The sequence below is a fragment of the Alternaria arborescens genome, assembly GCF_004154835.1.
Source record: "Alternaria arborescens strain FERA 675 chromosome Unknown contig_10, whole genome shotgun sequence".
In the NCBI taxonomy this organism is placed as follows: Eukaryota; Fungi; Ascomycota; class Dothideomycetes; order Pleosporales; family Pleosporaceae; genus Alternaria; species Alternaria arborescens.
The window spans coordinates 668,167-688,269 of NW_021167865.1; the positions used below are offsets into that span (position 1 = coordinate 668,167).

General features: G+C 51.8%; 10 protein-coding genes across 10 annotated transcripts; 5 read left to right on the top strand and 5 right to left on the bottom strand.

The window, feature by feature from the left end:
- Positions 1–805: 805 nt before the first annotated feature.
- On the bottom strand, positions 806–1,317 carry AA0111_g5299 (hypothetical protein; the record flags this gene model as incomplete). The annotated part of the gene is made up of 4 exons (XM_028651395.1): positions 806–839; positions 891–949; positions 1,000–1,144; positions 1,202–1,317. 4 exons carry the CDS (start codon positions 1,315–1,317, stop codon positions 806–808), a joined length of 354 nt encoding a protein of 117 aa, XP_028507248.1.
- Positions 1,318–2,387: 1,070 nt separating this feature from the next.
- Positions 2,388–2,936, bottom strand: AA0111_g5300 (hypothetical protein; the record flags this gene model as incomplete). Its single annotated transcript, XM_028651398.1, has 1 exon — positions 2,388–2,936. One exon carries the CDS (start codon positions 2,934–2,936, stop codon positions 2,388–2,390), a length of 549 nt encoding a protein of 182 aa, XP_028507096.1.
- Positions 2,937–3,381: 445 nt separating this feature from the next.
- AA0111_g5301 (hypothetical protein) lies at positions 3,382–4,091 on the bottom strand (the record flags this gene model as incomplete). Its single annotated transcript, XM_028651399.1, has 2 exons — positions 3,382–3,939; positions 4,038–4,091. The coding sequence occupies 2 exons, from the start codon at positions 4,089–4,091 to the stop codon at positions 3,382–3,384; spliced, it is 612 nt and encodes a 203-aa protein (XP_028507097.1).
- Positions 4,092–5,907: 1,816 nt separating this feature from the next.
- On the top strand, positions 5,908–6,645 carry AA0111_g5302 (hypothetical protein; the record flags this gene model as incomplete). The annotated part of the gene is made up of 1 exon (XM_028651400.1): positions 5,908–6,645. One exon carries the CDS (start codon positions 5,908–5,910, stop codon positions 6,643–6,645), a length of 738 nt encoding a protein of 245 aa, XP_028507094.1.
- Positions 6,646–7,244: 599 nt separating this feature from the next.
- AA0111_g5303 (Replication factor C subunit 2) lies at positions 7,245–8,574 on the top strand (the record flags this gene model as incomplete). The annotated part of the gene is made up of 2 exons (XM_028651401.1): positions 7,245–7,360; positions 7,416–8,574. The coding sequence occupies 2 exons, from the start codon at positions 7,245–7,247 to the stop codon at positions 8,572–8,574; spliced, it is 1,275 nt and encodes a 424-aa protein (XP_028507095.1).
- A 488-nt stretch (positions 8,575–9,062) lies between these two features.
- On the bottom strand, positions 9,063–10,398 carry AA0111_g5304 (hypothetical protein; the record flags this gene model as incomplete). Its single annotated transcript, XM_028651402.1, has 3 exons — positions 9,063–9,844; positions 9,896–10,200; positions 10,253–10,398. 3 exons carry the CDS (start codon positions 10,396–10,398, stop codon positions 9,063–9,065), a joined length of 1,233 nt encoding a protein of 410 aa, XP_028507092.1.
- Positions 10,399–10,676: 278 nt separating this feature from the next.
- On the top strand, positions 10,677–11,912 carry AA0111_g5305 (hypothetical protein; the record flags this gene model as incomplete). The annotated part of the gene is made up of 2 exons (XM_028651403.1): positions 10,677–10,950; positions 11,005–11,912. 2 exons carry the CDS (start codon positions 10,677–10,679, stop codon positions 11,910–11,912), a joined length of 1,182 nt encoding a protein of 393 aa, XP_028507093.1.
- Positions 11,913–12,296: 384 nt separating this feature from the next.
- On the bottom strand, positions 12,297–12,995 carry AA0111_g5306 (hypothetical protein; the record flags this gene model as incomplete). Its single annotated transcript, XM_028651404.1, has 2 exons — positions 12,297–12,527; positions 12,600–12,995. 2 exons carry the CDS (start codon positions 12,993–12,995, stop codon positions 12,297–12,299), a joined length of 627 nt encoding a protein of 208 aa, XP_028507090.1.
- Positions 12,996–13,438: 443 nt separating this feature from the next.
- Positions 13,439–15,404, top strand: AA0111_g5307 (Nuclear protein localization protein 4; the record flags this gene model as incomplete). The annotated part of the gene is made up of 2 exons (XM_028651405.1): positions 13,439–15,112; positions 15,162–15,404. 2 exons carry the CDS (start codon positions 13,439–13,441, stop codon positions 15,402–15,404), a joined length of 1,917 nt encoding a protein of 638 aa, XP_028507091.1.
- Positions 15,405–16,321: 917 nt separating this feature from the next.
- Positions 16,322–19,672, top strand: AA0111_g5308 (Copper-transporting ATPase; the record flags this gene model as incomplete). Its single annotated transcript, XM_028651406.1, has 2 exons — positions 16,322–16,428; positions 16,495–19,672. The coding sequence occupies 2 exons, from the start codon at positions 16,322–16,324 to the stop codon at positions 19,670–19,672; spliced, it is 3,285 nt and encodes a 1,094-aa protein (XP_028507088.1).
- Between the last annotated feature and the right edge of the window lie 431 nt (positions 19,673–20,103).

The window sequence follows — 20,103 nt, forward strand, 5'->3', positions numbered from 1 at the left end:
TTTTGCGGGTTCGATAGATGCGGCAATAGAAGAAATGTCGTATGTGTAAAGTTATAAGATCTTGTAATAATTGTGAATCATCAGTTTGAGTTGTGAGGCTTTCGAGGTTCTGTGAAGCCAGGCAGACACGCACGCTGCCAGGTAGCTTACTAATCGATTGCCTGGCTCAGGTCGGCGGCCGAGGTTCTATGCCTCTTCGATACTACTCTGCGTTTATTTCTTGAAATGGCGCACCTTGCTTTTTCTTCATACCTCGATGATTTCCTCATTGGGAGAAATGTCAACAAACACGAACAACGCAGGGACCAGGATTGACGTGTGGGACGCGCTAGATTCGGTCCGTATGACATACGTCAAGTTTGCGCTTAGATTCTGGAAGGCATACTGGTGTCCAAAAGTCGTCTGAACAGGTTTAGGATTTTGACCAAGTGAAGGAGCTACGAATCTATCAAAAGATCTTATAGCAGCTAGCAACCGTTTACCTATTCCATGGTCTCTTGCCCAATTTCCAGTAACGCCCAGTACCTCCTTCTGCCTCGGCTGTATATACAATTGTGGGCTTTCGGGTACCCTGTCATGATGGATTTGAGACACGCTTTCGCTCCGATCGTAACCCTACAAAACCAGCGCGTCAATCATACCACCGTTATCATATCATCGTTATATTTAACGCGCCTCGCTGGAAATGGACAAAAAGGTATCGCGATAAGGCCGTCTCGTGTGCCGTGGTGGTCTGCGCAGCTGTTGCGCGTATTGTGGTCAACGTGTTGTAGACCTTGTGCTGCGCCGTGGTGCGATATCAGGATCAGTGCATAGGAGGTTGGTAGTTGATCGGTCGCCTGTCCAACGATTAGCCAGCAGCGCGCGATATTCGCATAGGAACAACCTACTTGAAGAGCAAGATGTGTGGTTCTGGCTCATGGACTTCGTAGTGCTCCCATCCCAGACTCTATTCCCAAATTAGCATGTCGTTGGTAGCCCGCGTTCTTTGACGCATACCTGTGTGATTCCCAGTGCCCGCCATTCCTCTTCCCATAGCAGCTTCAATGTGCCTCTAGCGCCGTCGAAGTAATCTTTTGGGATAGCTTTCAGCATTTGCTTGGGGAGCTGCACATGACGGTATTCGTATTCGTCGTCCGAGTATCTAAGTCCAGCGTTAGCAAAGAAAACGCGCTGACCGCTTCTTGCATCGCCAACCCACCTTGCCGAGTAATGGATCGCGTCGATAAATTCATCCAGCTTCTCTTTCTCATGCTCAGATAGCGGGCGCGGCTTCTTGTTCCGGCGCGTGAAGTCAATATCCAATTCGGTCGACATGTTGGGTGGAGGGTGACGCGAAGGAGGAGCTCGTGTGCTCGTCCAGTGGGGGTTCGTCAGGTGGTAGAAGCGAGTGGGGCGGGCAGCTGCTTAGCCGGATGGGAAGTCGCAGTTGTGTATGTGTGAAGACGCGCGCCGAGGGAGAGTACCGTTTTTTACCGCGCTAGGGGTATCTTTGTCGTGCAAGAGGAAGAATAGTTCAAGTAAATGAACCTAAACAGGCGTTGTTTACGAAGTTGTGAAATTTGGTCGATTGTCCAAGCTTCTACGCTAATTCGGCCGTAGCCTAGCGTAACCGTCCAACCACATTCTTACCGCACCTGGGCAACGTCTTTCACCCCTGCATCTGCATCTCCGCTGATCAGCGACGTGCAGTCGAGTTTACGATGCAAACATCCTTACGCCAGCTTACGTACGCCTAAAGACCTCGAGTACCCAGGCACTGCCGTTCCCTCTTTCCATCATCCTCGGGTAGCTCTTCAAACATCATGACGACTTCACCACCATCATCTGCCAAGTACTTTCTCGTCTGCTTGTACCGACTAATTGCGATTTGTTTAAAAAGCTTCATATTTCTGTCGAGAATCAACATCTTTCACGTTACATTCGCCTCTCCATCTGTCTAGCATCTACCACTGAAGCGACTACTAGCCCCTCAAAAACACAGATCAATGTCGTTTGCGCATAACTCGCTACCGACTTCCGCTGAACAGACGATCTCAATGAGCGTGTCATCTGCTTTCAAGTCGCACTATCCCGCTATTACCTGTCTTTTTGGCTTCCGTCGTCAATGTCATCTCTCCACCATTTTTACGTACTTTGGCCTTCTGCTTGAATAGTCTCTTCTTCGTCGTGTACGAAACTCGTATGGTTATCACGCAACGAATGATTGCATAAGAGGTAGAGTTTCACTGGTCAGTTGCGCAACAACCCCACATATTTTGGCGATAACTTCATGTCTGCAAGCCTCTCCTAGGTGTCGCTATGAGCAGATGGATATTTATGTCCATCCGAAGTGGCCCTAACACCATTATCTCCAAACGCCGCTTTCAAGATACCCAACAAATCGCTCAAACTGCCCGGTACTCCGTACACACCATACCATCTTTGTCCGTCCTCTCGACGACCTTAGAATGTCCACTGCCATCGCCCAGCTTTCCCTCACGCCGATCCCATCTTAGTTGTTTCTTTGGTTTGATCACCATCGCCTGCGTCATCTCGGGTTTTTTCTGTCCCAGGTCCCCATGAACCACGTCAATACCGTTGTCAGCAACTCCTCGCTCTAGCCACTCGTTCGCTTTGTCGTCGCTCGAGCTTGTTTCAATCTCTGGAAGGAGCTCGATCGACGGTGATGGCGGTGCGGACGAGTAGCGTTGCTGCAGACCTTGGTAATGCTCTTGTTGTGTCTGCTGGCGAGACAGGCGATGCGAAAGGCGAGACACTCGGCCGGATTCAGGATTGAGTAGGACAGGCTTAGAATCGGCATTTTGACAGGCTTTGTTTCTACTTCGATTGGCAGCAAGACGAATGGTGAAGTACATTAATATCGAAATGAGGATCGTGGAGGTCAGGACAATAAGAGCGAGGAAAAGGTTCTGTATGAGGCTCAACTCAGACATATTCCTCAAGCGGAGCTTTTCGGTTACTGTCAGATCTGTGGAAGGCCGAAATAGAGGGATTGACAGGTATTGTGGCGCCTGCTGCAAGAGCTATACTGCGGTACTTAAGCCTGTCAGCTACTGCATGAGCGGGTTTCCAAGACCCAACGTAACTATGCAGTGGACTCCTTCTAGGTAGTTACTCGACCCATTGCCTTTCTGGGCCGACACTTGCATGCCAATGTACAAGAATCCGGTTAAACTGCCCTGTGGTCGTGTTGAGTCGCGCAAAGTGCCACACAATACGGGAAGGAAGAATTGCACTACTATGCATTGACTTGAGGGATATGAAAGCCAGTCCTGAGATCCAAATATGGTCATGGCATGCATAGGTCAACCTTTGTGATTTTCACGAGCAATTTGCTGGTTGATACAGCACATATGTACAACACCATCGCCTAAGTCCCTACTCGGACTCCAACGCGCCAATGTAGTCATACACGAGTCTAACCCGAACAACCTCATCCTTGTTCTTCTTCCTGACCACGAACTTCCTCGTCAACTTCCTCTCACCACCAATATCTGCAAACCCCCAGATTTGCCACGCAGTCCAAGCATTCCCCTCATTATCCGCGTAGCTCTCAACGATGTCTCCGTTTTCCGTCTCCTTTAGCCACCCTTCAGCCAAAAACTTGATGTCTTCCTCCTTTGCACCTCCACTCTTTCCTTCTTCCACTGTCTTGGCCATGGTAGAGTAGCGAGATCGTCCCTTGACGGTGCCGAAGAGCCAGTCAGTGTGCTCGCGGTAGTGCCAGTCCAACGTGCGGTTCTCGACGGAGCCCTTGAGACCGCCGGTGATGAGTTGATCGATCTTTATGTGCGTAGTCGGGGTGTTGTCCTCGCCTGTTGTGGGAGATTGGTAAAGGTGTTGAGTTATCGTTGCAGCGCCGAGGGCTTTTCGTGTCAACCAGCCGATGCCTTGTAAAGAGAGAACAGGATCGAAAGCATCGGAAAGGGATTTGTTCTGGGATACATTAGGCTTGTTCTGTAGTCCAGCGATGCTTAGGATGAAGACGAAGCTTTGTAGAGAACGAAGTGACCTGAAAGCTGTACAAAACTTACCATGACCCATTTCCCTTGGAGATTCTTGATATCAGCACTTGATGGAGCTGCCATGTTGCCGATTCCTATCGTTGCTTAACACTGATGTGGTATGGAACGACTGTGTCGTATGAAGAGCTGCGGGGCTGTGGTTATTGGTAGTGGATACCAGCCTGTCTTGGACGGCCATATGCAGGACATCTTATATGCCAATCGCCAAAACACCAAGCCTATTCAAAGACGCCGTGTGTGCTAGCACCTGCCTTAGTTGACAATCGCATACTGTCACGTTCGTGCCTGATCGAAGATACAATGTGGCGTCATGGCAGGGATGCCGAGGTCGTCTCCTTTGGGGTAGCGGGGAACCCTGGCCCTCTGTCTCATGCGCGTTGGCAGCGTTCGCAGCTCCAATCCTGAACTACATCCACGGCCATTTTGGGCTTCACGGCACAACCCCGGATCGACCGGACAAGCTTCATGTGAAGATTGTTCGGACATAATACCGCAAGACGTGCGTCCCCCGATTGAGACGGGATAATACGAGTATTGCAGAGAGCGTAACCTCTCAACCCAGGAGCTGGCATGTGATCAACGACCTTCCAGCTCATTTGTCCCACGTTCCTTATAATCTTATCGATATTCCCTTTCTCATTTGCTCTGTTCTCGCGTTCCATAGAGGCGAGTTTAAACCAAGTCTAGCGACGAACACAGGCATGTTGGGATCGACAAGCTAAGAATATTCCGATGCGACACATGATTCCACTGTCGATGGACTACTCCTACTACGATTATCTCGATGATCCGAAAAGTCTTCTATGGTTGTACGCATGGCGCTTGTCAAGGCGATGATTTGCCCCAACGTCTCAGCTTCACCAACTGAAAAACACTACCCCAAATACACCACAAGCACTGTTTTGAGCAAGTTCTCTATTGGCAAACCTTACCATCTCGGCATTTGTCAGGCGCCCCGAGTTTCGGTTCGTTGCATGTTCCGAAACGTCTGCCATGTTTCAACAACCGCAAGCATGGTGTGACTTAGCGCACAAGGGGAGAACTTCAATATAAGCGGATATCGTTAGCAACTTCGCATCTGAAGTAAGGCTGCGACACGGATTGTGCTCGATGCCTCAGATATGACTTGTTTGGACTGCCGGCCGGTCGGTAATTTCCCCTCATCTTGAATCTGGTTCGTGATTTCTTTTGTTTCCAAGGTTACCATTGATTTCGTCCCTAGCTTCAACTCTTCCTCTTTTGCGGGCGCTGGTATTCGCATTCTGTGTTTTCATCTCATAAAATCGAAGTCTTTTCTAGAGCGCAGAGTCACGGGCTGCAGCATTGTGGCACACAGTCTCATCAAACTTTCCGTCACTTCTCATTCATTGGACGCGCATACGACTTCGCGCAGCACCATCGTCACAATTCCCAATTTCAGACTGTTACAAGCACAGTGAAAGTACCATCCGCACGTTGCAATCAGTCTTGCGATCCCAACATTTCGCCAGCAAAGCATCACTACTGTCAACCCACTGTTACGGCGGCTCCAAAGATCGGCCTAGACATATCTTCTGGTACATACAACGACTTGAACGATCGACTTCAACAGTAATTTCTTTTCGCAAACGGTCAACAGAACTGAGGGGCCGAGCACTGTCTCCGCACTCAACGTCGGATAGCGCAACAGTCATCGCATATATCGCAGTCGCTCTCACTCGTTTGTTTGTCAACAACAACCCACTATATTCACGACCACTCCCACCTCATCGGCCTTTCCCTCTACTCATAACCCACACTCGTTACTCCTCAAGGAATTACCCGACATTCTTCTGATCGTCACTCGCCAGCCCATCCAATAATTGCCGCGTCTACTACGCGCCTCCAGCCAACCGCAACAATGAAGTCTTTCCTCATACTAACAGCCTTCACCTCCAGCGCCCTCGCCTCTGCGATCCAACTTTCCAACCACCTTATGGACCGCGATATCGATCCAGCGACTATGAATCCAACACTGTTCTCCGTACTATCAGTGCTGAAAACTGGTATGCCCACGGGCCCCAACGTCCCCATGCCAACTGGCAATTCAGAGCCAGATTGGTACCAGAGGCTGCCAGAAGATGTTAAAAGCCTGTTACCGTCGTTCTATCCTGTTGGGCCTACTGCTCAGGCTGTGGTTGCGGCTGCAACGAGTGAGGTGCAAGCGAGTCAGGTTGTGAGCCAGGTGGTGTCGTCGGTGCTTCAAAGTAGTGTTGCAGTGCCGAGTATTGAGAATACAGTGGTGAGTGCTTCTTCATCTGCCTCGTCATCTGCGTCTGCGGCTTCGTCTTCTTTGTCTTCCACCATCGAGTCTCTGTCTTCTACTGTCGACGCCCTGTCTTCCACGACATTGACATCGCAGAACACATTTACTAAGACGTCGCAGTCCGCGTCCATGGCCACCAACACACAATCACCTTCATCTTCCGCACAGTCTTCAGAAAGCGCATCACAAACACCGTCTTCTACGGTCCTGGCTAGTGCTTCAGCCACGCCATCGAGTTCCCTTTCTACTGGCGCTAGATCCGTAGCCAAGATAGAGGCACTAGCTATAATCGCTTTCTTCAGTGTTGGAGCTGGGTTCTGTATCTTCGCATAGTCTGGTACGATGCTCTGGCATTGCGTAACGTGGCGCCGGTGAGCTACGCTGGTTTCGCTGCCATCTTTTCGTTTCTCCGAGGTATCTTGTAGAGTTGTGTTTAGGGAGAAAGCGGGAAAAGATCTGATTTGGACGTCTTGGATGCCGCATGATGAAATGTCGTCAATGCAACGAGTATAGCTCACTAGGCGCTGAGTGGGCGCACAACGTATGCTTTTGCATCTTTTTTGTATATTGTTTTCCAAGATATCCCCATGCGATACAAAATCAATCCAGCTTTTTGTTAACTTTGCAAACGTTGAAGATACTACTACGGCATCTTTAGGTTATTTCAAATGCGACAACGTACCGCAAAGATAGCCAATATTATACCGTTTTTTCTGAGCTTGTTGCATATTTCCACGAACAGCCTATCATATCGGTGTCGAGTACAAGTCAGAGAGAACCAACTTCTTCATATGCAGCAATTATGACATGATTGGTGGCACTGACATGGTCTGTGCGGAAACGTGAGTTCGCGGGTTCGCGTCGACGCGTCGCACTTTAGCAGCTGTTCAACACGGTGACATCGTCACATCATCCTCAACCCAACCCCAACAATGGCCGATTTCTTCAACATAAAAGCGCGGCAAGCCAATGCTGCCAAGGCTAGCTCATCGAAAGCGCCCACAACGAAGCAAGAGCCCAACCGCATGCAGCCATGGGTCGAGAAATAGTGAGGATACAGTCTCTGAACACAGCACGCAGTAGCAACGCTGACAGATTTACAGCCGCCCCAAAACTCTCTCCGAAGTCACAGCCCAAGACAACACCATCCAAATCCTGTCCCGCACAATGCAATCCTCCAACCTCCCACACATGCTCTTCTACGGGCCCCCAGGAACCGGGAAAACCTCCACCATCCTCGCCCTCGCCAAGGAACTCTACGGCCCCGAACTCATGAAATCACGTGTCCTCGAACTAAACGCCTCGGACGAACGTGGCATCAGCATCGTGCGGCAGAAAGTGAAAGATTTCGCGAGACAGCAGTTGAGTGTTGCGCCGAACCACACCGTCATGGTCGAGGATAAAGACGGTAGTGAGGGGGGCAAGACGGTGCGGTATAGAGACAAATATCCCTGTCCACCGTTCAAAATCATCGTGTTGGATGAGGCGGATAGTATGACGCAAGATGCGCAGTCTGCGCTGCGTAGGACCATGGAAACATACTCACGTATGACGCGCTTCTGCCTTGTGTGTAACTATGTAACTCGCATCATCGACCCCCTCGCGTCCCGTTGTTCCAAATTCCGCTTCAAGAGCTTAGACCAAGGAAACGCTGTGAAGCGTGTAGGCGACATTGCGAGACTCGAGAAGGTGGAGTTGGAAGACGGTGTTGCAGAAGAGTTAGTGCGCGTCGCAGATGGAGATTTGAGAAAGGCAATCACATTCTTGCAGTCTGCGGCTAGACTTGTTGGCGCTGTTGTTGCAGCAAACGGCCATAATGCTGGGGCGGGAGGAGGAAAGAAGAAGAAGGAGAAGGAGAAGGTCGTCGCAGACGAAGATGAAATGGACATTGATGGAGCAACACTTGTACCCCCACCAGCAGTCTCCCTTCCCATCATCGCTGAGATTGCGGGTGTATTACCTCCCGACACACTATCCTCCTTCAGCGACAGCCTTTTCCCCAGGTCTTCAGCGAACAAGGTCGTGCGGTATGCGGAGATTGCCAAAGTCGTGGAGAACATGATTGCGGAGGGGTGGAGCGCGAGTCAGACCGTGGGCCAATTGTACGAACAGATCATGTTTGATGAAAGAGTCGAGGATGTGAAGAAGGTTAGACTCGCCGGCGTGTTTAGTGAGACAGATAAGAGGCTTGTGGATGGTGGGGATGAACATCTTGCTGTGCTGGACTTGGGGGTCAGGGTTGCTGGGGTGCTTTGTCTTTGAGGATAGAGCTGATACGGTGGACTAGTGTCACGAGAACATTTAGTAAATGATGAGACGAAGTGCAAGGAGGACTAGATCTGCGTAACCGTTGGTGCAAATGAAATGGAGGTGGTGATGCAGAGGTTGTCATCTTGCTCTCGAAGCAGTACCACATGTCATGATGCAGTTATTGTTATTCTCTGGTGACTTGAATGGAACTGGTGGAGCTCCGCCCTTTCTGACGGCGCGCTGTACGACCGGTGTCATTGTGAACTTGAGAAGAGAGAGGGAGAGGGAGAGAGGGAGAGGGAGAGAGGGAGAGGGAGACAGATCTATTCGCAAGAATGCCCCAAATGTAATTGCATCGCTCAATACAGTCTAAATACTCATAATGCCGCTCAACGTGATCACGTATTCCAAATAGACGCCACCCAGTACAATGGTATCTAACGCTCAGCAAACGCCATTGACGCCGGGGATAATGCACGCTTCCCTCACAATTTCCCTGCCTATGGTCCACCTTTCGGACGCTGTCTCAGTTCGGTAAAATTGAACGGCACGGCTCGCATACCGACATAACGTTCTTGTTTAGGATCATATATGGCATGAACGTTTAGCGTCAGCTTTGCTCGTTCGCCATAAATCTCAATGAGACCGAGCACCCAGAAGCCACCACGTGGAATGACCATCGGTGTGGTTGCGGTATTCGAGGCCTTGCGCACGTCGGTGCGGAATTGTGTCAGGTCAAGCATGAGTTTTTTGGGATCGGGAAGGAGGATACCATTGAGGTCCTTGGCCGGACCGTCAACGGGGGCTGCTGATGATGGAGTGGTGCTTGATTGTTGAGTGTCTTTCGCGGATGTCGAAAAGGGATCTGGGTTCATGCTCGTCGTTTTGTTCAGAGTTGACTGTGGGTTCGCAGATATGCGCTTGACGAGCTGCTGAACAGCTTCTGTTTGCGATTCCTGCGACCACCCCATGTAGATTTTAAAGTCTTTCCATGCCCTGCCGGCTTTCTTCGTTGTGTCTTGGTAGAGCGCTTTCGCTGCTTCTTTAGGATACAATATTCTTTCCAAGCGAAGATGATGTGAGGGTTCGACCGGCCGGGTTGCCCTTCGCCACTCCAGGTCCTCGGTCAGTTCGATACCAGGGCGCTCGTACTCGTCCGGCATGGTATCGGGGAACCTGAATTCAACCCACGTTTTCCCTTTGTCTAAGTCGATTTTGCCGACTTTGGCAACAAATGGAGGGCTCTGGGCGAAGGTCTGGCGTGTGATAAGAACTAGTTCTCCTATTGAATAGTCAGTATGCGTCCACTGTGTTCGCATCAGACATATCTCACTTCGTATCTTGTCAACCCTTGGGCGGTCCGTTGCGATCTTCTTGAACTCTTGCCACTCGGGGTCTGAGCCTTTCCAAAATTGCTTCGGTCGTGGCCTTGAGAGTCCGGTTGGCAGGAATAGTAAAGCGTCGTCGTACTCTTCATCCTCGTCCTCGTCGTCTTCAGGACCGACTGTTGTCCACCCATCTTGCCCAGGCCTGGAAGCCGTTCCTCCCTCTTTTACCTCTTCCACTTCGACTGTTATGCCGACATATTGTCCGAGGCCGTACGTGGCCACTCCGATGGCGACAGCACCGACTAGACGTCTGTTCTCGAGTCAGCATAGGTAAACTGCAAGGGATGTGTGAAGCGACTCACGACTTGCTAAGGAATGGTCGCCGTATACGCACTCGCTGTATTATGGCACTCCCATGACCATCGCGTGCCGCTTGTCGAATTATGCGCGAATGCGATAACCGACTAGAGAGGGAGAAGTTGCGCCGCAAGACCAGTGGCGTGAACATTGGCGTGATGCAGGCGAGGAGCGAATGTTATGAGGAGCTCGAAGCTAGGTGGAGAGACATTTAAATCGGGGGTTAAGAAAAAAACACAAAGAATACGCGTGAAGTGTGTATGAAGAACGAAGTGAATGCTGTTGGCCGGCGCCCCACGAGTTGTATAGTTGCGGGCGGAGGTGAGGCGGGTTCGACGCTAGTGCCGTCTAGGTCGCAGCGCAGCTCAGGATGGCGATGATGCAGATGCATCATCGCCGAACTACCTCAACTCCATCCCTACCGCCACCATGAAGCTATCCGGCGCCTTTGTCGCCTCATCGCTGTACTGCGCAGTCCTTGCAGCTCGACCCACCGTCAGCCCCGAGACAGCGCGTCTTATCATCGCCCAGCGACTGGGTCTATCGCGATTCCACTCTGTTGAGCACGCAGACGCCGAGACGATCAGACACATCAACACGTACGGAGGAAGGCAACAGAAACTGTTTGGCGGAGACGATGCAGAGCAGACCAAGGCGCACCTGCTGGTCTGGGCAGAGGACGCTGAGCAGGACGAGGCAACAGGTGGGCATACGTGACGGAGGCATAGCAAAGGTTACCCACTAACTAAGCTGTCAGTCATCATCAACGACGGATCAGACCGCACCCAAGACTTTACCATATCAAGTGCGCCATCTGCGTCGGACAATGACCGTCTGATCCTCGACTTTATCGCACAAGCCGAGTCGCTGCCAGCATACCCAGACCCCCAGCAGCGCACCTACACGTCCAACTTTGAGATCGATTCCGTGCTCCCACCAAACTACAAGTCCGAACCGCACAATGGCTACCTCAATATCTGGCGCACCGACAAGAGCAGCAACATGACACCTGAGGAGCTCGCCCAGGTGCTCGGCAAGACCATCACCAAGGCTGCGGAGACGGGTTTCTCCACCACCTTCGTCATGATGCCGCGTTCAGCTTCAAAGGGGAAGCGCGCTGCCCACCCCTGGGGCATGTACGACATCCCATCCAAGGAAGCCCGCCGCCAGAACCCCGAGGCAGTCCTCTCCTCCCAGCCCGTACCAGCCGTCTCCAAGGTCCCTGACCTTGAGGACTTCCCCGTCGTTATCCAGGCCGAGAACAACAAGGGACCTGTCCGCGGCATTCTCCCTACTTGCTTCAAGTCCATGTCGGCGTGCCAGACCCAGACCCACAACTGCTCCAGCCACGGCGAGTGCAAGCTTCTCCACAAGGGTCGGGGTTCCGGTTCCGACCAGGAGACTGTTGATTGCTTTGGATGCGCCTGCTCGGCTACGGTCGAGTACGAGGACGGCAAAGGTATGGAGGAGAAGAGGAAGGTCACCTACTGGGGTGGCCCCGCTTGCCAGAAGAAGGACATCTCGGTTCAGTTCTGGTTGTTTGTCGGCAGCGGTGTCGTTCTGGCTTTCTTGGTATCTGCTGGTATTGGTATGCTCTACACCATGGGTGCTGAAGAGCTGCCCAGTGTCATTGGCGCTGGCGTCAGCGGTCCCACCAAGAAGTAGGAGGTTGGAGAATAGTACAAAGTGGACAAGGAAAGCAGGAGGCGGAAGAGTGGGTATTGTATATCTGGTGTACGACAGACAGTATTTGATGGTTAGCTGTGTGGGAACTTGTACTCTATGGGATAATGGCGTTTATAGCACTACATTTTAGCATCTGAACAAGTTGACACAAACATCTAATTGATTCGGCCGCCCGTTGCAAATCTGCACTAACTCGACTAAACATGGTATAAAAGCATATCTGATGCGCTCACGCAGCAACTAAAGTGCAGCTGTCCAGGACGCCGTCAAATGCTGCAAAACGCCGATACCCTAGACAACTTCAACCACCCCCCCCGTTCGACCCCTGAAGTAGAAGTATGCATCATCTCAACGAGACAATACTCATGCCTTGGCATTCTCTACCATTACACCGTCTTCGCTCTTGGCCTTTTCCTCGTCCAGCTCCTTCATGAATTCAGTCTGGATATCGGTCCTACGCTTCTCCCACCACTCCTTTTCCGCTGGCGCCTTCGCCGTGATCTCGGCCAGGCGCTCGCGGATGTGGTTGTTCTGTGCCATTTCAGAGGCGGATTGGAAGATGGTCTGACCCCAATTTGGTGCGAAAGCGTTGGCCTGTCTCGACGTTAGCCACACTCGTAGATCTACAAAAGCCATCTGGCTTCAATCCAGACATGATCGACTTACCTCGCTAACAACATCCCTAAGTTCTTCCTCGATCTCCTTCTCTGCCCTCTGGAATCGCTGCCACAGATCATCACCCACACTACCCCTCTGCAGCAACACTTGTAGCGCTTGCTTCGCGTTCCTGACCTGTACGATTCGGTGAATGTCTTCGGTCGCGCGGCGCAGTAGTGCAGCTTTCAGTACGCTGTCCGGCACCTTGGGGTCGTCCATGTGGAGGAGAGAGAGGTAGACATTGCGCTGGAGATGTGTGGGGAACCAGGGTTCGAGGGATGCGGCATTGGCGGCTTGACGCTTGCGGTAGAGGTTTGTGAAGACGGCAAAGGAACCAGCGAGGATACCAATGTAGGCAAAGGGCACGGTGAGCATCACCCAGTCGACCATGTCAAATGGCCACATGGTGAATGTAATGTGCGGGTTGTCTGTGTGGTGGAAGAAGGGGGTTCGACGGGCTCGCGATCCGGTGCAGGCGCAAATACCAGAGTTGTAAAGGAGCGACGGTGTCCTCAGAGGCGAGATACGGTGGGAAGGTGAAGACCAGTGGGTGGGTGAATTACGCCGGGCTTTGTCTCACTATCGATATGTTGGAATATCTGTCCAGTTCCGCGCTCGACTAGCGCCCCTCCTAGCGCGTCTGCGTCATCCATGTCCGCCTTCGAATGTCTAAGCAGATGCATGCATCAATCACAAACACCCTCAACCGCAGTTCACCATTCCTGGCTTGCCTTCTCTTGTCGCGTTTTCCTACAACGCCTCTCGTTTACGTCCTAATACTCGCAACTTTTTCCCAACAACCTACCACAACTCAACCCAACCCAAGATTGACAGCGTTGGTTGCAATCATGATATTGAGGTTCGTTAGCAAAGACGGCCAGTTCAGGTTGACGGTACAGCCCGAGGATACCTTTTCCGCCATCCTGCCCCAGGTCGCCGAAAAGCTACCAAAGAATGTCGATATCCAGAGCATCAGCGTTAGCAACCGTCCGCAAGGAGGCGACGCGAGGAAGCTGGCTGAACTCAAGGGCGTGAGCTTCAAGCAAGTGGGACTATCAAATGGCGCGCAACTGTTTCTGTCCTTCGAAGAGCAGTCTGCAGAATCAAACGGCCATGCTGCAGCACCAACTGGCGGCTCACGGCTGAATGGCAAACCCGTCGAAGCCACCGACATGGCCTCTGTACCCCTCGGCTCTCCTACACAAACTATAAAGAACCCATGGGAGGTTGTCAGGCAGTCACCACTTGACGACAGGCTAGACAGGCAAGACGGAAAGATCCCTAGGAAACGCGACGCTCGCATGTGCTCCCACGGACCGAAGGGCATGTGCGATTACTGCATGCCTCTAGAGCCCTACTCGCCTGCATACCTCGCCGAGAAGAAGATCAAGCACCTTTCCTTCCATTCATACCTCCGTAAAGTCAACTCGGCGAAGAACAGGCCAGAGCTTGGTAGCTCGTATATGCCTCCGCTGACCGAACCCTACTACCGCGTACGCCCCGACTGTCCATCGGGACACAAGCCATTCCCCGAAGGTATCTGCACCAAGTGCATGCCCAGCGCCATCTCCCTGAAGCCGCAAGAATACCGCATGGTAGACCACGTCGAGTTCGCCTCGATACAGGTTGTTGATGATGTGATCAACTTCTGGAGGCAGACTGGCTGTCAGCGACTAGGTTTCTTGTACGGCAGGTACGAGGAATATACCGAGGTGCCGCTGGGAACAAAGGCTGTCGTCGAGACCATCTACGAACCACCGCAAGTCAACGAGGCAGACGGTATTTCGCTGGGTGATTGGGATAACGAAAAGGAGATTGATGACATCGCCGCACAGTGTGGGCTGCAACGCGTCGGCGTCATCTTTACCGATCTGCTCGACGCTGATAAGGGTGACGGCTCTGTCATTTGCAAGCGACACGCCGACTCATACTACCTTTCCTCTCTCGAAGTCACCTTCGCGGCACGATATCAGGCAAAGTACCCTCGGCCATCCAAATGGAGCGACACCGGACGACATGGGTCCAACTTTGTTACCTGCGTGATCAGCGGCGACGACCAAGGTCAGATTGGCATTTCGTCATACCAGGTATCCAACGATGCCGTCGAGATGGTTCGCGCAGACATCATCGAGCCTTCAGCAGAGCCATCAGTCATGCTTGTCCAATCCGAAGAGGAAAACGAAGCTTTGAACAAGGCGCGGTACATCCCCGAAGTTTTCTACCGAAAGATCAACGAACATGGTGCGAACGTACAGGAGATTGCTAGACCTGACTTCCCTGTCGAGTATCTCCTCCTCACACTAACACATGGTTTCCCCACTCAGCCAAATCCTCTCTTCACCGGCGGCAAGTTTCCTATTGAAAATCGTGAAGCCATGGGCGAGATGCCAGAGATTACACACCTCAGCAAAGCGCTCAACGCTAGAGCCAACGGACTGGCGCTCAATACGAACAGCGGCCTCAACGCCATCTCAAATTTCCATATGCTGTGCTTCATCCACAATCTCGGCATTCTATCAAAGGTGCGTCAAGGCAAAGCTACTTGTGTACTTTACTGACTGTGTGATTTAGGACGAAGAGGCACTGCTCTTCAAGGTCGCTTCGACACACGACACATCAGAAGGCTCAGCACTCCAACATACGGGTGGCTGGGCAACTCTTCTGACCATTCTCAAAGAAAGTGGTGAGCGCCCCCCGAAACGTTCCTATGCTCCTTCGCAGCCCCAGCTGCGGCAGCAGCCGTCCTATGGCTCAGACTCCGATTCTGCTGTACAGTTGGCTAAGAGGGTAAAGGGGGTTAAGCTTGGGAAGTAGATTAGTTGGTCATGACTATTCGATCTCCCGGGGTGGCGCCTCTAATACTATAGGTCTGTGATTCGTATGCGACGATGGGTAGGCGTTGGTAGTGCAGGCCGATGGCGTTGAGGGGTGGGGTGAGACATGGGCGGGGGGTGCATGCATGGTCTGGCGTCGGGAGCAGATTAGAGCTTCTGGTGTTCGTTCTTAGGAACAATTCAATGTGCGATGTATTCGTTGAGCAATGGTGCTGACACGTTGATGCTGTGGTACAGGTTAGATATATCGCATGTCTCCAATGTGCCGCCTTGTATTTCATGCTACAGTATATATTACAAGAACATATACTCGCACATGCTTTCCTTGTCTATGGTAACATACTTTCCTTCATACTGAGCGCTGTTCTTGTCGTATGCTATTAACGAATTCATCTCGTTTTGCTAGCTTCTATATATATGATTTCTTTTTGCTTCTCTTCCTTTCTCCTCTTACTCTATGTCGAGGTACGACTAAGACCAGATCGATCATTCCCATGTGGCTCACTCCTGCCCGAGTGAGGCAGAGCCTGTCATTGTCATTGGTGGCATGTGCCAAGTCCATTCCGGGGCTCTGGGAAGCGAACGTGTGGCGTGGTAGGGGGCAGAAGTCAGGCCAACCTCACGGCCCCATCCTCTTATTACTTATTCTCCGCCTGAAGAAGCTGGTCTTCTCAGCCCACCTCTTGGCAATCGCTATGCCCTCGTATCTAGGCTAATGACCGTGATTTAATGGCGCGCTTGCGAGATCCCTCGACTGCATCAACCTCTACGACCAAAAGCCCTCTAAGACAATGTTACTGGCTCTTTGACGACGAATGAGCATCATAAATTAACCTCATACATCGAGCATCGAGCATCAAGCTCTAGGGCGAACTGCTTGCTATCGCTGCCGCTACGATGGGACAACCCTACATGCGCCTGCCGGAAGATGATAGAAATGCCAGACTTTCCGCGTCCAGGAGCGCACATCTAGCAACAACCACGCTGCAGGTCGGCGGGATGACGTGCGTTGCCACCTCTTATGGTTCTGATCGTTTCATCCTTCATAGCTAATTTCATAACACCAACAGATGCGGTTCTTGCACATCAGCCGTTGAATCCGGCTTCAAAGGCGTTGACGGCGTCGGGACAGTCTCCGTCAGCCTGGTAAGGGAGCGTGCCGTCGTCAAACATGCCCCCCAGATCATACCCGCCGAGAAGATACAGGAGATCATCGAGGACCGTGGGTTTGATGCTGAGGTTCTCTCGACTGATTGTCCCAAACCTGTGACTACTCAATTCAACAATCACTCCTTTGATGAGAGCACCGCGATTGGAAGCGAAGCCAAGCCTGCAACGACCACTGCGACGACCACTTTCGCCATAGAGGGCATGACGTGTGGCGCCTGCACGTCAGCCGTTGAAGGCGGCTTCAAGGGCGTGGCCGGCGTGCTCAAGTTCAACATCAGCTTTTTGGCGGAACGAGCCGTTATTACTTACGACGAGACGAAGCTTTCGCCAGAGAAGATGGCTGAGATTATCGAGGATCGCGGATTTGATGCTACTGTTCTATCGACGCAGCGAGACTCGAGCCATCAAGGAGAAGACGCCACAACCACTCAATTCAAGGTTTTCGGCTGCAAAGACGCGACTACTGCCCAGACTCTGGAGGAAGGCCTTATTATGGTTCAAGGCATCCGTTCCGCATCTCTCAGCCTCAGTACAGACCGCCTGACAGTCGTCTATCAGCCCAAGACAATAGGACTGCGTGGCATTGTCGAGGCCGTCGAGGCGCAGGGCTTGAATGCCCTTGTTGCAAGTGGCGAGGATAACAACGCGCAGCTTGAATCGCTGGCGAAAACGCGTGAGATTACTGAGTGGCGGACAGCATTCAAAACCTCACTAGCCTTTGCCCTGCCCGTCTTCCTAATCGGCATGATTATTCCTATGGTCTTCCCAGCAATAGACTTTGGGAGTTTCGAACTTATACCCGGCTTATTCCTGGGTGACATTATATGTTTCGTTCTCACATTACCTGTCCAATTCGGCATTGGCAAGCGATTCTATGTCTCTGGATATAAATCTCTTAAGCATGGATCACCAACAATGGATGTTCTCGTCATTCTCGGCACATCATGTGCCTTCCTGTTCAGTGTTTTCTCTATACTGATATCAGTCCTTCTTGCGCCACATTCCAAACCTTCCACAATCTTCGATACAAGCACCATGCTCATCACATTCATCACACTGTCTCGCTGGCTTGAAAACCGCGCCAAAGGTCAGACTTCTAGGGCGCTATCTCGTCTTATGTCGCTAGCTCCGTCCACAGCTACTATTTATGTTGATCCGATCGCTGTGGAAAAGGCAGCAGAGAGCTGGGCAAAGTCATCTGACCAGCCGTCAACCCCCAAGACACCTAAGACTCATAGACCTGGCGGCTCTTCTTGGGAGGAAAGGATTATCCCAACAGAGTTGCTTGAGGTTGACGATATCGTGGTCATCCGGCCTGGTGACAAGATTCCAGCAGATGGCATTCTGGTTAGAGGTAGTACATTTGTTGACGAAAGTATGGTTACTGGAGAAGCCATGCCCGTCCAGAAGCACATCGGCGACAACATAATCGGCGGCACTGTTAACGGCGATGGGCGTGTTGACCTCCGTGTTACTCGAGCTGGCTCTGATACCCAACTAAGCCAGATTGTCAAGTTAGTTCAAGACGCACAAACCGCTCGCGCTCCCATTCAGCAGCTTGCTGATACACTCGCCGGCTACTTTGTTCCCATGATTCTTATCCTCGGCCTTGGTACATTCCTTGTATGGATGGTCCTATGTCATGTTTTATCACACCCTCCGGATATCTTCCTCGAAGATAACAGCGGTGGCAAGGTCGTAGTCTGCGTTAAGTTGGGTATATCCGTCATCGTCTTTGCTTGCCCATGTGCTCTTGGGCTAGCTACGCCCACGGCCGTTATGGTCGGTACAGGGGTCGGTGCTGAGAACGGAATTCTGATCAAGGGAGGCGCTGCCCTGGAGCGTATAACCAAGGTCACACAGATTGTCCTCGATAAGACTGGAACGATTACTTATGGTAAGATGAGTGTGGCCAGCATAGGTCTCGTCCCGCAATGGGCTAGAAGCGAGGTCAGTAAACGACTGTGGTGGTCCATCGTTGGTCTAGCCGAGATGGGGAGCGAACACCCCGTGGGCAAGGCTATCCTAGGCGCTGCAAAGAACGAGCTGTGCATGGGGCCCGAGGATACCATTGATGGCAGCGTCGGAGACTTCAAAGCGGTTGTGGGCAAGGGTGTCAGTGTGATTGTCGAGCCAACTACCGCAGATAGGTCACGATACATGGTTCAGGTTGGCAATCTCGTCTTCTTGCAGGACAGTGGTATCGATGTCCCCAAAGATGCTGTCGAGGCCGCAGAGAAGCTTAACCAGTCGGCTGGCGCGGGCACATCGCATGCCAACATCACTACCAGCAGTGCTGGAACCACCAACATTTTCGTTGCCATCGACGGCCTTTACGCGGGCCACGTATGCCTGTCCGACACAATCAAAGAGGATGCCGCAGCGACCATCGCAGTCCTGCACCGCATGGGCATAAAGACCGCCATAGTGACCGGCGACCAATGGTCTACAGCACTCGCCGTCGCCTCCGCGGTGGGCATAGATACCAACAATGTCTACGCCGGTGTTAGCCCCGATCAAAAGCAAGCAATCTTACAGGAGTTTCAGGGTCGTGGCGAGGTTGTCGGTATGGTTGGCGACGGTATCAATGATTCGCCGGCCCTTGCGACGGCGGACGTGGGCATCGCCATGGCAAGCGGCACAGATGTGGCGATGGAGGCGGCGGATGTAGTGCTTATGCGGCCGACAGAACTTATGATAATACCTGCCGCGCTGGCGCTCACGCACACCATCTTCCGCCGGATCAAGATGAACCTCGGATGGGCATGCATGTATAACGCTATCGGCCTCCCGATCGCCATGGGGTTCTGCCTTCCGTTTGGGCTCAGCGTACACCCTATAATGGCGAGCCTTGCAATGGCATTCAGCAGTGTGACGGTGGTGGTCAGCAGCCTGATGCTCAACTCCTGGACAAGGCCTGGTTGGATGAACGAGGTGACGAAGAACGGCGGTACGACGCCTAAAGCGAAGAGGTGGGTACCGGGGAGAGGCATCGTCGGCTGGGTGAGGGAGATGGTGGGATGTGGAGGCAAGGTAGAAAACGCTGGGTATGTGCCGCTACAGGACATGGAAGTATAAACTTGTTGTATGACGATTGTCTTGATGTGCGTTGCAACAACGAAACCTGCTTCACCTCATACAAGGGAAAAACTAGACAGATGCAGGAATAATAAGCTTTACCTTATAGCCTACATTATCTTCTAATAAGAGAACTTGTAAACATAAATAGCATTGTAGTCATCTAAGTGTTCTGTCTATATCTACATAACTATCTTAATATGCTTTTTATAGCAGGAAGGAGTACTCTTAAACGGAAAGTGTTTCTCTTCTCATCGATACAGTGCTTGGTGAGCTTTCAACCGGGGAAAGCGAACGTAGTTATAAGAGAGTTGCATTTTCGTCCACAAAGGCGCGTCCATGCTGTCAGTGATTCGATCTTTCGTGTATTCGTCTGCAACCCGAACCAGTATCAAGTGGAAACATTGCCTCTTCATTGGAGTCTGGTGAAT